The sequence below is a fragment of the Juglans regia genome, chromosome 14, assembly GCF_001411555.2.
Source record: "Juglans regia cultivar Chandler chromosome 14, Walnut 2.0, whole genome shotgun sequence".
NCBI lineage: Eukaryota > Viridiplantae > Streptophyta > Magnoliopsida > Fagales > Juglandaceae > Juglans > Juglans regia.
Window position 1 is genome coordinate 9164408 of NC_049914.1, and position 17420 is coordinate 9181827.

At 34.6% G+C, this 17420-nt stretch overlaps 2 protein-coding genes across 5 annotated transcripts; both read right to left on the minus strand.

Moving 5' to 3' along the window:
• Positions 1 to 128: 128 nt before the first annotated feature.
• LOC108992997 (probable GTP-binding protein OBGM, mitochondrial) lies at positions 129 to 5460 on the minus strand. Of its 4 annotated transcripts, none has more exons than XM_018967749.2 (8): positions 5114 to 5460; positions 4115 to 4256; positions 3220 to 3262; positions 2649 to 2950; positions 2372 to 2480; positions 2038 to 2120; positions 1887 to 1949; positions 129 to 1772 (listed from the first exon to the last, which is right to left on the minus strand). In XM_018967749.2, the coding sequence occupies exons 4-8, from the start codon at positions 2781 to 2783 to the stop codon at positions 594 to 596; spliced, it is 1569 nt and encodes a 522-aa protein (XP_018823294.1). In that variant the 5' UTR covers positions 2784 to 2950; positions 3220 to 3262; positions 4115 to 4256; positions 5114 to 5460; the 3' UTR covers positions 129 to 593. The 4 variants fall into 4 exon arrangements, with proteins under 4 accessions (XP_018823294.1, XP_018823296.1, XP_018823293.1 ...); XM_018967751.2 differs by having other exon boundaries at positions 2649 to 2969; XM_018967748.2 differs by lacking the exon at positions 4115 to 4256.
• A 4051-nt stretch (positions 5461 to 9511) lies between these two features.
• Positions 9512 to 15541, minus strand: LOC108992956. Its single transcript, XM_018967682.2, has 4 exons — positions 15415 to 15541; positions 13230 to 14191; positions 9760 to 9868; positions 9512 to 9665 (listed from the first exon to the last, which is right to left on the minus strand). Exons 1-4 carry the CDS (start codon positions 15477 to 15479, stop codon positions 9575 to 9577), a joined length of 1227 nt encoding a protein of 408 aa, XP_018823227.2. The 5' UTR covers positions 15480 to 15541; the 3' UTR covers positions 9512 to 9574.
• Between the last annotated feature and the right edge of the window lie 1879 nt (positions 15542 to 17420).

Here is a 17420-nt window from a genome sequence, read left to right on the forward strand (position 1 = left end):
CCTGTGTGAAATGCTAATTTAAGGGCCAAAACACTGCAAAATAATTCAGGCCACCATAAATTACCACTGTTGCACCTTAACTAGTTCGGAGACAAAAACAAACTATAAAGACACTGGCACTCCAAATGTTGCCCTTAATTACGTTGATTTTATAGTAGTAATAAATTGGGGATATGCATATGTCAAACGCTATCAGCAAATTAAGAGAAGATATTCAGAGCATTGGATCTCCTTAGAACCAGTTATTCATACGAAGATCCACAAAAACGAAGCAAATGTACCCCCTCTTCAGAAATCCTCAATATTACATGAAAACTGAAGAGTTCTGTTCACCCAGTACCCGTATGAAAGAATCTTCAAGCATTCAAAATTACATGCTTCTGCGTCTTCTGAAAACACCCACAATTCAAACTGAAACTCAACCGAAGAGAAGATCACAGTGGTATCCAATGCATTTTTTGCTGCACTTTCGAAGTAAATGTTGGGGTTGGTGCCAGCTTTGCTTCTGCTTCTTCTTTTTTAAATATAATTTTTTTTTTTTTTTGGGGTGGGGGTGTTTCCATCAGTAGCAAAGGACAATTATCAGTAACTGCCTAATCAAGCAATATTTCATCTAAACTGAGTCCGCATGAAATTTCACCATTCACAAGCCCTTTAAGACCAGTTTTTAGCTCTGCTATTCCCTCCTCCAAAACAGCACATACAGGAAAAATAGGAACGCCTGGAACCCGTCTTTTTAATTCTCGATACACTTCTTCAGCCCCATCCTCATCAATTTTATTTGCCACTATTAAGGATGGTCGACCAGACAAACCCTCCTGATGATATTCAAGCTCTAAAATAAGATCTTTCAGCTGTTCCCATGGTGGAATACCCTTTCTACCATCTAATGCAGAAGCTAAGTCTAACACATAGGCCAGAACCTTTGTGCGTTCTATGTGGCGCAGGAATGCATGTCCAAGCCCACGGTTCTCATGGGCACCCTTTATGAGTCCAGGAACATCAGCAACTGTGATTGACAAGTCATCAAAGTTCAGATTCCCCAGATTAGGCCTTAGAGTTGTGAAGGCATAATGCCCTACAGAGGGCTTAGCCCTTGATATAGCACCTAGTAGAGTACTTTTACCAGCATTAGGCATCCCCACGAAGCTCACATCAGCAATACTCTTGAGTTCCAACTCAAGAAGTGATTCAGAACCAGGCAAACCCTCACTAAGAGTGGACTGATCATTATCAGATACTTCAACATCGATGGTTTTATCCTTGTCGACCCCAGGCCTCATAGACTTGAGCTTATTTGGAACTCTGGAAGTACAAACATTGCCTGAACCACCCTCCCCTCCTCGAGCAACTATAACTTGTTGACCTTGTTCTGTTAATTCTGCAACATTGTATTGCATTTGTTCTGTCTCCTCTGTCTCTTCTTTCTCCTCCATCTCTTCTTTCTTGCAAACTTTGGATGTATGATGGCAAGGAGACAATTGAGGAAAAGCATTGGTTGATGCAACTTGAGTTGGCTGCTTTATGCCTAGCAATATCTCTACAGTGCCTCCATTTTGATCTGATAAGCAACCAGTATGGACCAATGATTCAACTTCAGCTGCCATATTAGGGTCATTATAAGTAGATGCCTGATTTGATTCAGATGTGCCATCGACAAGTGTACCCGGAATCTCCCACGGATCCAAATCTGTTGAAGAATGATTTTTAACAATGGAAGGAATTTCACCCTTTATAAGATGTATCACAGTGCCAACAGGTACGTAGACAACCTAGCAGGCAAAATAATTTCTTAATGAATCACTTCATTATAGTTTGGTTAAGTGGCCAATGACATTCACTGTGAAGAATTTTTCAAGTAAATAAAATAGCTTTGGAATAAGAACCTTATCTTCCCCTCTGGTTCCTATCATATTCTTTGAGGCTCCTGGTCCACCCCTGTTTGCAGTCTGCAGGAGACCATTTCTGTCAATTTTGTCATTGCTGGATCATCAAGCTATATTTTTGTCAAAATACAGCAAAGGTAGAGTTACATACAATGTGATGTTGCAAACCACTGAAGTCCCAAACTGTGGGGGAAGATTCCAAAATCACATCACCACCTCTTCCACCACTACCACCTTTATTGGTTCCGAAGACAAGACAGGAAAGTTAGCAGTATCATGAATTAGCATTTTAAATAACCACTATATTGAACACTTCTTAATAGTAAACAATACTGTGAGAAGCCAAGGAAAATAAAAAAAGACCAGTCATCCAATGTATTACAGATAAAGAAAAAGATAACAATTCACATAACTTACACTGACGAGAGGAATATAACATACTGTAAAGAGAATTAATTATTTAAGGTAATAAATTATTAACCCACCATCAGGTCTGCCCCGACGAACCTGCCGGCTACGGTGAAAGCTGGAACAACCATTGCCACCATCACCTCCTTTAGCATTTAGTCTGAACCTATCGATCATTTTCCTCTCCTGAAAAAAGTCTCAATGTTCCCATAATATGATGCTCATGTTGCTAAACACAGGCAGATTATCAGATTCAAAAAAATACAAGTGGTGGGTGGCGGAATGGGTGTGCTGTGTTTGTGTATGTGTATGTGTATGTTTGAGAGTGTGTGAGAAGGGGGGGTAAGAGCCAACCTGTAAAGGTGCAAGCTTAGACTTCCTGTGAGGAGTATCCGAGTAGAGAGAAAAAATTGAGAAAAGCCATGGAGACTTAGAGGATTGTCTCAAGGCTTCTAAGTGCCAAAGAGATTTTCGACAGCATATCCACATCTGCTTCTCTTTTCTTATCACTCAAGCACTCCTTAAGTTAGACATACGCATAATGCCTTGAATTCAGCCCAGTTATTCCTTCACTTGCTTGATGCTGGAGACCTTAAAAGGGATGCCGATATGATTGTACTTGGAGACCTTAAGAGCAGTGCCATGATGTGTATGCCCTTCCAAAAAAACAATAAACTAACAAATAATGAGCCCATATATTGAAGGAATTATATCAGAAATTCACAACTGGATTGTCTAATAAAATTTACTTATAAAAAAAAATTCACCACACAGTGCCATCCAAACTCCACGATGCAATCTCTCATTTTACCCACCACAATCACCACCAGCCTTCAATTTTTCATGCAATCCACTTTCAAAAAGAATAAACCTAGTTCTCTTGAATGCAAAGCTGTAGCATAGAGTACCTAAGTTATATGTTTACCTTCATTACTGCATTGCACTTCTGCAAATAAATCTTTCATAGCCTGCAAAGGAGTTGCACATTAATTTAAATTCAAACAAAATAAAAGCAAAATTCATTAAATGAAGAGATTTCCATTCATTTGCAGCACCCACATAGAAAAGGAAATTTCAAAAACTCGACTGATTATGCTATTTCAGACATATTTTCAGTTTACAGTCATTACCCAAAGCAGAAATGATTATAAAGTAAGTGTGTAGTTTGTTAAACGTTTAGATGAACAGTATGCTATGCACAGTCCCTAGCGTGCAAGCCCGGGGCACACCTCTGATGTGGCTGGCTTCTGACATGGTGGGGGAGTGCCCGCCACATCAGCAAAAAAAAAAAAACAGATAAAACTCAGAAAAATGGAGAAGAAAGATGATGGTTGCATAGCCAATGGATTGAAGAGATAGAAGAATTGTCACACTATTAAGAATATATATATATATATTATATATAGATGTTTCTCACCGATTGTCATGTTTGGCATGTACACAAATTTACAAGGCATTTAACCTTGGAGTTCTTAACCGAACAAAAAGACACTTTGTACTACTAGGAGTGTAATCGGTCCGGTCAGGTCCTGGACAAAATTTAAGACTTAACCAGTATGTACCGGTTTTGCATTTTCAAAAACCGATTACGCACCGGTTACCCCCTTAAACCGGTATATCCTGTTTTACCGGTCCGGTTCGGTCTGGTTTTCCAATTTTAATTTAGTGAATGCATGAGATTTGTGAGAGAGAGAAGCATTGAAAGTAGCTAGCAATATAGAACTTGGAACAAATATAAATGAGAAAGAGACCAACAGCTGAAGACAAATGCATGGAATCTGAAACTGCATCAAAAGGATAGCTAGCTAGAATATTCTTACAGATCAGATTCATCACTATATATGACAGCAGGTGCTCTTGGGGAACAGTACTGTTTATGGATGAGAGCCCAATACAATGCTTGGGAATGTATCCTATCTTAAGAGGTAAAAGGCTGCTCTTTGCCCCCACATTTGCATAAACCTTTTGAAAAAGTGATATGTTTAGTAAATTTATAAAAAATGATTCAAGAAAGGAATAATAATAGTAAATTTAAGAAACACAAAAATTTTAAAAAATTTATAATACAAATTCCTAGAAAAGAATATAATATGTTTAGTAAGTTTATAAAAAATAATGATCCTCACTATTGACGTTAGACAAATAATGATCCTCAAGAAGATATTTTAACCCTTTTTTTTTTTTTTTAACTTCTAATATCTTGAATCCATCTATGTATGAGAGCAAATAAATCTTTCAAAAGGGCATCCAACTGGTAGGTAGGTTTTTTTTACAATTCAGTAGATGTTTTATTTTTCATTTTTGACTTAGTAGAAATGGGAGATTTCATGTTTGGAAGTCATGCAAGAGATATGGGACTGAAGGCAATGGAGCAAAGCCACTTGAAAGCTTTCATTCAACTCAAATGCTTAATCAAACATAACAAACAGAGCTTTAGGCTAACGTGGTCCTTAGAAAAAAAACCTAGGAAGTCCGCAACCCAACCATATCATTGCAGACGTAAGAGTCTCACTCAACTTGGAAGTATTAGACTTTCTTTGTTCTGTTTGAAATCGACAACCCAAAGTAAAATAGTTTCTCTGTTCTGCTTTCTTTTAAAAACTGGGAGCATATGTCTAAACAATCCTGACCTCAAAGAAAGATGCACACAACGGTATAGGAATTAAGTCCAACGAGCAACACCTAGACGAGAATTCTCAAAGATGTCTAAAGTGCCCATTTAACCAATAAACCTTTGAAACAAAAAATTTCCCATAACAATTAAACCAACGGAGATTAAAAATGATATACACATCCGAGATTGTTCCAAGAAAAATTACCGTCGAAGACAGAGAGACCGTGAGAGAGGGGCTGCCGGCTGCGTGAGAGATGGGAGGGCTGCGTGAGACGGTGCGAGTGAGACGGTGAGAGACAGAGAGGGCAGCGCAGCGTTGAGAGAGGGGCCGAGGGGCTGTGTGTGCGACGGGAACGGCTCGAGAGGTGAGGCCGTGAGGGGAGGTGCAACGGCGAGAGAGCTGGTATGTGTTTCTGAGGGGGCGACGGCAAGAGGGAGGGGACTCAGGCTGAGGGGGAGACGGCGAGATGTGAACAGTGCAACGGCGTGGGCCGTGGCCGCGTGAGAGGGCAGAGATGGAGAGGCAGAGTGTGAGAGTGAGGAAGAGGGGCGGGTCTTGGGATTTGGGAGACTGGAGGTGCAACGGCGCCGTTTAGTAATAATATCAAAATTATTACTAATAGTCTAATTAGACTAAATTCTTATTCTACAAGTCTATAACTATATCAGTAATTTTGTATAACTATAGTCTATATTATAAATATTAGTATTAGTTATACCTATATAATATATTAGATTATATAATAATATTAATATTAGACTATATAATAGTATAGCTATATATTAGTATTAATTATAGTAATTTAGTATAACTATATTAGTATAAATATAACTATAGTCTATATTAGTGAATTTAATTTATTATAACTATATTATTGATATAATTATAGTGATAGCATTAATATAGTAATTTATTATAGTGATAGTATTAGTATAGTAATTTAGTATTAGTATTACTATATCATTATTTTATAAGTGATTATTTAGTATAGTGATTTATATACTAATTTATACATAGACTTAAAGTATATTACTAATTTACAAATAGTAATATAATATTAGACTATAGTATTATTTCCTAGTAAAAGGGAAAGCTAATATAAAGGCACAAGCTTTAGTAGGCAGCCACCATCTTAGCAGACAAACAAGCCTTATAACTAGCAACATCAGTAGCTCTAACTAGAATGTAAGCTTGAAGCCATCTTTTGCACTTCACTATGAATCCCTTTACATTTCTTTCAGTACAACACAGAGATCAATGGACTGAGTGAAGAACACTTACAGACATTGTTTTTTTAGGGTGTGGAGTGGCTAATATCACTTACATTACATTTGTGCGTAATTACACAGATTATACATAAGAGTTTCACTACTACTGAAGCCATACCTTTCTCCAAACAACTATACCTACATGAATTTCAAAAAACTGAATGTCTGTCTTTCCCTATTGCTACAATGGTAATGCGCCACACATTCATTATCAAATTGGAGGTTCATCCAACCATCACCCTTTGCCAAATCTCAAGCCAAAACGTCTTCCAATGACTAGTCCAGCTCTGGCCTCAAGCTCAGGTACAAGCTAATCTTTGGCCATACCTCCACCAGAAGATGGTGCCCCCTAGGCATTGGACGGATGTGGCGGTTAAAGGTGAAGGCCCTCGGGAAGTAGGTGAATGATCTCTCATATATCTCTCTCAAGAAGTGTATCATTGATTAAATAAATAGGATCTGGTGATCGATAGTAGATCTCTAAATTTGTATAGATATTATTTATAGTTATCTAAAAATATAGAGATGCATAATTCATGATGAAGCAATTTAAGCTCATATTATATATATATATATATATATATATATATATATGACTTTATATATACATAAGCTAACGTGGATGGTATATTATTAGATTCAGAAATTGTAAGACGATTTTGGAAATAGAGACCTCAGCTGCTATATATAGACTATAGGTAGGCATCCACCGTACACGTGGGTTAATCCTATTGAAACTGCGTCTATGACTCTGTAACAATGATTGATATACGTAGTCAGAACTACGTACCCTTGCACTCCTGCCATTCAATCTAAGGACAGATTTTAAGAGTGAGATGGAAATTTTATTTTATTTTAAAGTTTAAAATATTATATTTTAATATTATTATTATTTTAGAATTTAAAAAATATACGTTGAGATTTAAAAAAATTTAATTATTTATTATATTTTATATGAAGATTTAAAAAATATATAATAATGAGATAAAATGAAATAAAAATTTTATATTTTATCTTATGCCCTAAACTTGTCCTAAGTTAATGTGAATAATTTTTTCTAGGCTCGTCGAGGCCAATATTATTTAAAGTTGGATAAATAAATATGAACATAATTATTTTTAAATATTTTTAAACTATTTTTTTTTATTATTTATAAATATTTTAAAATATTTAAGGTCCCATTTTGATTCAGATATGAATTCAGATGATTTGTGAATAATAAAATAAAATATTATTAGAATATTATTTTTTAATATTATTATTTTATAATTTAAAAAAATTAAATTGTTTATTATATTTTGTATGAAAATTTGAAAAAATTATTATTTTAAAATGTGATGAGTTGAGATGCATTTTCAATCCAAACGAGCCCATAACATTCAATCGAGTCCTAAGAATACACATCTTAAACCCAATCGACTAATGTATATTTCTTACTTTGTTTGGATATAAGAAGTATTTCATCTCATCTCAACTCATTATTATAATTTTTCAAATTTCCATACAAAACATAATAAATAATTCAACTTTTTTAAATTTCAAAACAATAATAATATTAAAAAATAATATTTTAACAATATTTTGTTTAATTTTTAACTTTTATCTCAATTTATCTCATCTCAACTTACTATCAAACCGCACCTTATTCGATAATCTGTTATACTAATATTATATTATATTTAGGTGCCATTTAAATAGTTAGTTGATATGATATGAAAGTTGAATAAAATATTATTAATGTTAACGTCGTGTTTCGCACACCTTGGACCAAAGTCCAACAACTCAAGTTTTCGAAAATGGGCTTTGCACAACGTAGAAAAGATTACGGCTTTGAGAGGGCAGCATTGGGGCTGGGTAACCTTCAATGCCAAAGTTAGTAAATATTATTGGAGTGTAGCAAATAAGTTGGAAAGTTTAGGGATCAGATAGAGTATTCTAGTACCTGGGATCTGCTATTTATACTACCAGTCCGAGGAGCAGATCGTGCCTACTTTCATGAAGTTTGTGTTCCTCGTACTGTTCATTTTGTTAGAGTCTTTAAATGTTGCGTGGCTCTGCGACAGCATCATTAATGTGGTGTGTTGTCCGGGTGGCAGAACTATTAATGCTGCGTAGTTCTCCAATCTTCTCATCTTAGTATGCTTTCATTCCAGTCCGTTCATGCCTTCTCTGTCAATAGATTAAGTATCTATTCATTGCTATGCAGATCTTTGATGACTTTATAATCTACATGTAGAAAGAAAATTATTAGGAAAAAATGAGGAGGTCTTTTTTTATTTCCAAATTAGTGATTACAAGGTGTTGGACGGTCAAGCCTTCAAAAGTGGAGTGGACCTCAAAAGTGGCTCACTTCCTAATGGGTTGGGATCCATCTGACCATCTCAAAGGTCTGCCACCTTCGAAATGGGTTGAGCCACCCTCAAAATGGGATTGTCTAGATAAAATTGGTACTCTCTTTTTCAAACAATAATATTATATATAGTCGTAAAATACGTAAGTGTCCTATAATTTTTTTTAAAAATAATAAAATTTATTATTAAAAAAATAATTTTCTTATCATATGGATCTTATATTTATTCACTATTTTCAAAATATTTACGCGACGCTTACACACTCATAACCGCAATTATCATTTATATTTTTACTATCCGTTTCTTTTCTTCTTCTTTTTGTCAATTTTTCCATTTTTAGTCTGAATTTAAAAATTTTATATATGTTTATTTTTACGACCTATGTAAGAATGGTATATATCTTTACCAGAAAGTAAAAAGAATTACTTCATTTCCGCTTCCAATAAAATTTGAAGAAAACAAATAAAAATAAAAATTAATAGGTGTAATAAATGCTAGATTAACTCCACCAGTTGGGAGAGGAGAGCCCAGAGTACAGATTCTTGTTCTGTTAAACCGACCTTTATCAGTTATAAAGTTTGATCATTTGAATGGTTTAATTTCCTTTTAACATGAATGGGTTCTCTCTAGTTTTCTGTGATGTTTCTGGGGCTGCTTTCATTTATAAGGTTGTGTTAACCAACATGTAACAGTTGGTCGATCGTTGACTGGCCACAGTCAGTCAACTGCAGATAGATGATCAGAGTATGAACTAAAAAGTACTAATATATAGTTAGTTAGAACTCCAATATCCATAACAAAGCAAAATTTTACAATATATATTCCACATTTTGTAGGAAACCAACTGAAGTACTCGATCAAATTAAAGTGGCTGTTTTATTAATTACAATGATATTATTATATATAGACCCAACTTCCTTACATTCCATGCTTATTGATCGTTCTTTCCTTCTAATTTTATTTATAATTAATTATCAACAGCCTGCAAATTAATTAATGCATCTCTTGTTTGGGACTTTGCTCGGCTTTTCTGGTGATGATGATGGTCACTTGCAGTTGCATGGATCGCAGGTGCAGTTTGATCCACACTTGCAGCCGTTCTCTGCTCCAAAGCTCGTCTCAGACCCCTCATAAAAACTGCAGTACGTAACCAAGTAAGTAATTAATTAAAATCTTATAAATATATATATATATATATATATATAATATAACATGAATACTATATACGCACATCTTTTTAGCTGGTGCAACCCCAGAAATGATGGTCTCAGGGGTGGCCTTCTCCGAGTAACCCAGGTCAGGGTACATGCCGCTGCTTGCAACGTCCCGATCCTGCAGGTCTGAAAAGTTAAATCTTATTATTAAATATCAACTCCAATAGCATAAATATGAAATCTAGAAAATTTAATAAAATATTAATTCATTAGCTCAACTCAAATATTCATGTTCCTTTATATGGACAACAAAAATTTTCTCAATAAAATAAATTAAAAATTTCTCAAAGATTCGAAAATATCTTTAACTCAACATACCAAAATAATCAATTTATTAACTATAACTTTCAAATAAGTATTTGTATCATAGGACACTTATTCCTCTACGATCATCCCACCTTACTAAAATTTCTTACTCTTGTTCTCTAGATGAACCATCAAAATTATCTGAAAAATGTTTGAAGATAAAGAATGAGTTATCAATAACTCAGTAAGCAGAGAACATATACTAGTGCATAAACATGAGCATTTACAGTTTATAGTATGCAAAATAAAATATTTTTCAGAAATATCATGCAGAACAAAACATGTTTTCAAACGTCACAGAACAATAGTTTTAAGACACATAAGACCCATAGTATTTTGACATAACATAACTGGAGTATCATCATCACATCAAAACAGAGTATCTCACAAAGTAGAGACCATGTTTAACATCATGGTAGGGTTGTGCTATCTCATGTGGCCAAACTAGGCAGAGATATAGATGAATTTTCCTATTATTATTCTCGGAGCCCCGAGTGTGCACACATGAAAGACAAAAGAAAAGTCACCTTACTTCCAAGGTGGGTGCACTAAGAAACAGAGGAGTTGGAACTAACCCAAATAGAACAGAACAAAGTCAGAGTCAGATACAAAATTAATACACTATGTAAAAGGTTTTCAGATGCCATATCAAAACACAACAGAGTATCGAAATATATTCCAATCATTCTCACATACTGAAAACAAAAGTCAGAGCATCTTTCAAATCAATGCACGAATTTTTAGATTTTCAAATGTCACTCTTTTCACTTTCCAGAAACATCATGACAAAATAAAGTTTATGTCTACACAATGCATGTCAAAAAATATTTTCCATTTTTCATTCAGATTTCATGAGTAATGCAAATGAACGACAAATGTTGTTTTTTTCCAGTTCTCATTTCATAACAAAACATGAAAAATTTTTAGAAAGTTAACCCCAGTCATAATAATTCGTGTAAAACCAAGTATAGAAACCCCATTTACATGGACTTCCTACATTTTCAGAAATTTTATTCAATTATGTCGAACAAAAAAATTAATTGTCACCTATAAAATAATCACGTAATTCCCGTAAATTTCTGGTCAAGCACATATTTCAATAATCAAACCTAAAATGTTAAATTAGCCTATTTTAAATCCTTAAAACTTAAAATTCTCAAAATTCCTAAAATACCATCATTTTCTAAATCCATCAATATCCACTCAATTTCTCTGATTAAGATGTAAACTCTAAATGCTTTAAAAATTTATACCAACTTATACAATTTAAAATCTTGAATATTTTCTACTAGACAACATTTTGGACTAATTTAAAGTAAGCTGGAGCCCACTTAAAAAAATCCAATATTTTCTGCAACAAGGTACAACCAAGCCTATTAAATCAGGCCCAAAACTACGGCAGAGTATACACTTTGTTGGTCCAAAAATATGACCTCTACCATGAATTAACACTAAGGGTATAAATGTAACTAAAGACATTTGTTTTTATTAAAACTAAAAGGCATGCATGTGAAACTTACGTAAAAACCAACTATTTGGATTTGTAATTGGAAACAAAGGCTATGCGACGGAAGACTCACTAAGGAACACGGTGGAGGGAGGGGAAAGGGTTGATGGGCTAAGGTCAAAAGTGGTGAGCCTACAATAGAGTACTCTCTGTGTGTGTGTGTGAGAGAGAGAGAGAGAGAGTGAGTGAGACAAAGATGTTGACGGTGGCTTACCGAGAGGGACAGGGTGGACTTGGAGCGGCATGGAGTGCCCGTCGAAGTTTTTTGTACCGGTGGTAATGACGTGGAGGGGCAGTCACTGTGTGGTGGCTTTGAACGAAAAGTGCACTGGGTTGTTGTTGCTTTGTTTTTTGGGACTAAAACAGGGAACAACAGGCTAACGACTTGTGGTGTTGTTGCCCCGTGTGTGGATGGCTACGGGCCACGGCTTCGTGTGGGTTGGGCACGATAGTGATCTGAGGGAGGAGCAACGACGTAGTTGGTTTGGCTTCGGGGTGGCAAGGCTGATGGATGTACGAAGTTAGATTTCTAACACAGCAACACCACGGACGTGCCACCTGGCGGCAGTGGAGTGGAGGTCTCGGTTTGACCTTCTTTGATAAGGAGGAAGAGCGGCGGCAACTCTAGTTTAAAGGTTGAAGGTGATTGATGTAAGCATGAGTTTGAGGGCTAACAGTAGGTATATATAGATGAATGGAAGACCAAAATCAAACCCTAGAGGTGAGAGAAAGTGGCGTGCATGTAGTGAATAAACTGACGTGAACGTGTAGAACGTGGAGTCTGAAACATATCACGGGCTTGGGCTTTTTAGCCCATTCCAAGCATTTGGGCACGTCTAATCCGTAAAAGAAAAAAAACCTATTCTATAAATTCCTTGGCCCATACCAGGATTCCATCCAAACCAAAAATATTTAATGATTTTAACTAACATAACAAGCCCAATAAAAAAAATTCAATATCCGCCAAAATAAAATCTTAAGTCCGTACTCTCTTCCAAAAAATTACTTATAATCCCAAATGAGCTTTTCATACCTATAAACCTAAAAAACATATTTGTAAAGCGGCTTGGCTGGGCCATGGCGTTACATCCTCCCCTCTTAAAAAAAAAAAAATTGTACTCAAAATTTATTGCATCAAAAGTCGAGTCCAATATACTAATCATTCATATTTCAAAAATCCTAACTTTTTAATATTCCTCAACTCAGAAATTTTCAAAATCCAAGTGTCAATTTCAAACACGACTTTGAATCCAAACCTAAAAGTATGAATCTCAACCATAGATTTCAAGCCTAAAAAAATTCCCCTAGCTAAACCTCACAAACAATTAAAAGAGAACTCCCAAACTGATATTTAGAAACTCCGAATAATAGTACAATCAAAAGTCCCAAACTAAAGTACTAAGTAACTTCAATTCACAAATTCCCGAATCCTCAGAAAATCTACTATCAACCAAAAACTTTCCTAAACTTCTCGCTTCCAAAACACATACTAACCCATCAAACACCTAAAGCTAGAGCCTTGTAGATATAAAATGTTGTGTCTAATCCCTTTGAAAACATCATCAACCAACTTCAATATTCTAAGCTATACAACTAGAAAAGTTTCATGCAAGCATGATTAATCTCAACTCAACTAAAATAGAAAGCTTTCAAGGAGAAAAAAGAGTGGGGTACCTGTGATCACATTATTGTCGTCCTCAGCATCTTCAGATGTCAGTGCAAACACTCGGGCCGGTCCAATTCTATGTTGATTGTTTCCCTGATTCGTCTGTTGGGAACTTGGAGGCTTCTTGTTATTCATTAGAAGCAAAGGGCATTCCCTGATAAGATTGGTCTTACCGCATTGAAAACACGCCCCCACTTCTCTTTTGCACTCTCTAGTATGTGCACGATTAGAAAACTTACAGAGGTTATTTGATTGATTTTCCTGCGTTTGCTTTTGACCCGAGCTGCTCCCTTCATTTCTCTTTTTCCACGGCCCTTGATCCATTGCAGATTGAGACCCTTGTGGCGCAGTCCTCTTCCTCTGTTCCAGCAGTGCAGCACTTCTTTGAATGCTTCGTTCAAATACTGTGGCCTTATTCACCAACTCTGAAAAGTTTTGGATTTGAAAGCCCACAATTCGTTCATAAATATTTTCGTTCAGCCCCTGTTCAAACTTACGAGCCTTCTTCTCCTCATCAGGAATCAGATATGCAGCAAAACGTGATAACTCGGTAAATCTAGCTGCGTACTGGTGTACTGTCATAGCTCCTTGCACCAAATTAGTGAACTCTATAGCCTTGTCGTCTTTGACTGAGCTTGGGAAAAAGCGTTTCAGGAAAATCTGCTTGAAGTGTAGCCAACTGACTATTTTCATCCCTTCAACTTCTCTGATAGTTCTTTCAGAAATCCACCATCTTTTTGCTTCTCCCGTTAGTTTGAAAGTGGAGTATAAAACTTCCTGTTCGTCCGTGCAGTTTATAACACGAAGTATCTCCTCAATGTCTTGGATCCAGTCTTCTGCTAAGGTTGGGTCGCCCCGACCATCGAAGGTGGGAGGATGCATTCGATTAAATTGGTCTATCGTGCATCCCCATTCATCATTTGTCGCATTCATACCCGATATACTTCGATCCCAACGACGAGGTGGCATCCTGACAACTTGGATTATTAATAATCGTTTCAAGAATAAAGAGTTCGTACAAAAATAAGCAAACAATTGTAACCGTAGAACAAACATACAAATATATATATATATATATATATATATATATATATATAAAATGTGTACACGCAATAGTAGTAACAATATATCTCCAAGACTAAACCTTCAATCCTATCAAAAACCTTATATACAGTCTACAAAATCGAAATGAACCTCAAACAACATAAACAACTCAAAAAAAAAAAAAAATCTGTAAAATCCTACTCTTCAAATTTCATAAGACATATTGCCTAACGCCTGAAGATTTTAAAACCTTAAGTACCTATAAAATTATTCCTTAAAGTCAGTGCATGTATACACCTCAAGTCTAAATATTCTTTCCTAAACCCACATATATCCAAAATCTCATGTTATAGTCTGCAAGACTTCTAAACTTGACTTTCGGTCAAACTTATGTAAATTTCAAAATCTAAACCTCCAAGTCATGTTCTACAGCCTACAAAATAAACCAATCAAATCTAAAACCTCAATCTATAAAGTTTGCAGAATGTCAAACTTGGCTTTGATACCAATTGCAACACCCTGGTTCCGGAAGGGTTAGAGTGTTACTTCTTGTCACAAAAAAAAAATCTTATCTCACCGTACAAATATAAACTCAAATTCCTCAATTACTCATTGACCGTATTGTTTTAAACAGGCTACTCCAAAAATAATTAACTAAGAATACAACAAAGTCTCAAAATAAATGTCAACTTTCTCAAAGTACTACATCAACAGAGTAAAACAAAACTACTAAATAAAATTCTCCAATAACAAATATCCTCTTTCTGTTTAATACACCATCCTCACATAGGCACTCATGCTTCTTATTCTTGAACTTATGCTAAAATATCTAAAGTATCTGATTTTTTTTTTTTTTTTTTATTTTGTGGCAAGAAGTAACACTCCGACCCTTTCTGGACACCGGGGTGTTATGATAGCTGCACAAAGCATAGGGAAAAGTAGACGAGCAGCAAGAAACTTTAGTCAAGAAACGTAAAAGGAGAACGAAAGAATGAATCAAATTACTCCTATATATATCATGGTAAAAGAATCACAACAAATGAGAAAGGAACTGAGATATATAATGGCTTTCCGTCAATATGATACATATTTATTTCACATGAAGAGCATACTTAGTAAATTAACTAGCTAGTATAGAGGAGATCATACCTATTGCAGCTGGCCCCGCACTTGCAGTCAGAGCCGCAACCACAGTTTCCTCCGCAGCAAGACATTTTCGTAGTTTAGAGTACCAGTGAGGACTTGGGATTTGGAAACAGATTTCACTGGGAATTGAATTCACAGTAGTACTCTACGAGGAGTTTTGAAGTGAAGAGCTGAGCTGTTATTTATAATGCAGGAGAGGGTTGGAGGGGGTCGCTAAAATCATGAACCGATCGGTATCCACCGTACACGTGGGTGAATCGTAGGCTAGTTTCGTACGTACTCACTTATTTTACACCGTTAGATGATCACAAATTCCTAGTAAACATTGTGGATCTTCCTCCTCGATCTCTTCATGATTTTCTTGTAAAATTCAAAAAGGAAGTGGACACTGATAAAGGTATTTATCAATACATATTTTTTTAAGGAAATTAAATAGTTGGTTTTCATATGCTTTTTCATATTAATCAATAAATCCATACATTTCTCCCTAATCATAATCTTTTGGCCTCTATACGTTAGAATCAACCCGGCCTAGTAACTGCCGGCAGAGGCATTTTATTTGTGGTACGTCTCTACACTAACTGTAGAATTTTTAATGATTTGAGTAATATACGTTATTCTATTATCAAATCGGTGTGTATAATACATCATTTAAATTACTCAAATGTTAAGATTTGATATGTAAAACTTAAATTTTAAAATTTATTTTACAAATTAAATTATGTTATGTAAGTTTTTTACTAAATGTACTATACACACTTGCTTTTATAATAGAATTTTTACTCTTTTTGAGTAATGAATATATTACGCAATTTATTTTTATATATAAAATAAGAAGTAATTAATATTTTGGATAAAGTGATGTACACTATCCCATTTTGAATGTAAAATGAATTGTAAACTAAATGCATGCTCAATTAATATTTCAGTAAACAACTGGCTAGCTAGACTTTCTATGTATAAGAAGACAAAGTCTTTCATTCATTTTGATTTCCTAGTTTTGGAAAGTGATGGGAAGAACAATGACAAGAAAATGACAAAGGGAAGAGTACTAGGCATGCAAATGATTTTATTTGCCAGCGGACCAATGCAATTTTAAAGATAAGTTATTTTATTTATCAAAAACAAAAAAGATGAGTTATTTTAGGGGAAGAGAGGGTCCAAGGCTCTAGGCCCTGGTATCCATCTATGATATCCTAAACGTAAGTACATATGCATATATGTGTATATATATATATATATATATATATATATTTGTATGTATGTAATTTTTTGACTTACATTTGATGTATCGTTTTCTTAACGTATGACAATTAACTCATAAAGAAAAGTGCTCATTTATAAAAGATCTCATAAAAAGATATTCATAAATTGATATAACTTAATATGATCTATTATATTTATTTAAAGTAAAATGAAATTTACAATATGACACTATATATATAAAATCATCATGTTAGTTTAGGAATATATTTTTATGAGATCTTTTCGTAAATGAAATATTTTTCACTAATAAATAATCAATCATGTATTGAAGAATATATATAGAGAGAGAGTGGAAGATATTATATATAAGAGTCGGGTTGCTCTGCCGTCTAGAATAGTCAATTCAAGTTGACCGCTTGTTATTTTTTATTATTTTTATATTTTTTAATATATTTAAATATTTTAAAAAATAAAAAATATCTTAATACACTTAAAATCATTTTTTTAATCACTAAATAAATAAATAAAAATTGTCAAATAGTCAAATTAAACAGTACAACTTGGAAGGCAAAATGGTTTTTTCCTATATATAAATAGAGATGGTGGTGTGAGATTGTATAGAGATGTTAACTGAACCCAACTCCTAAAAAGTAGTTTTTGATTTTTTTTAAATTTTGTGGGCGAATGCAGCAAGCACTTTGGACAGGCGTGAATAATGAAGCTTTGAGAGTTGTAGTAGTCGATGTGATAGAGACATTGAATATGGAATTCTATCCAAAAGTAACATCATATATATTCTTGTA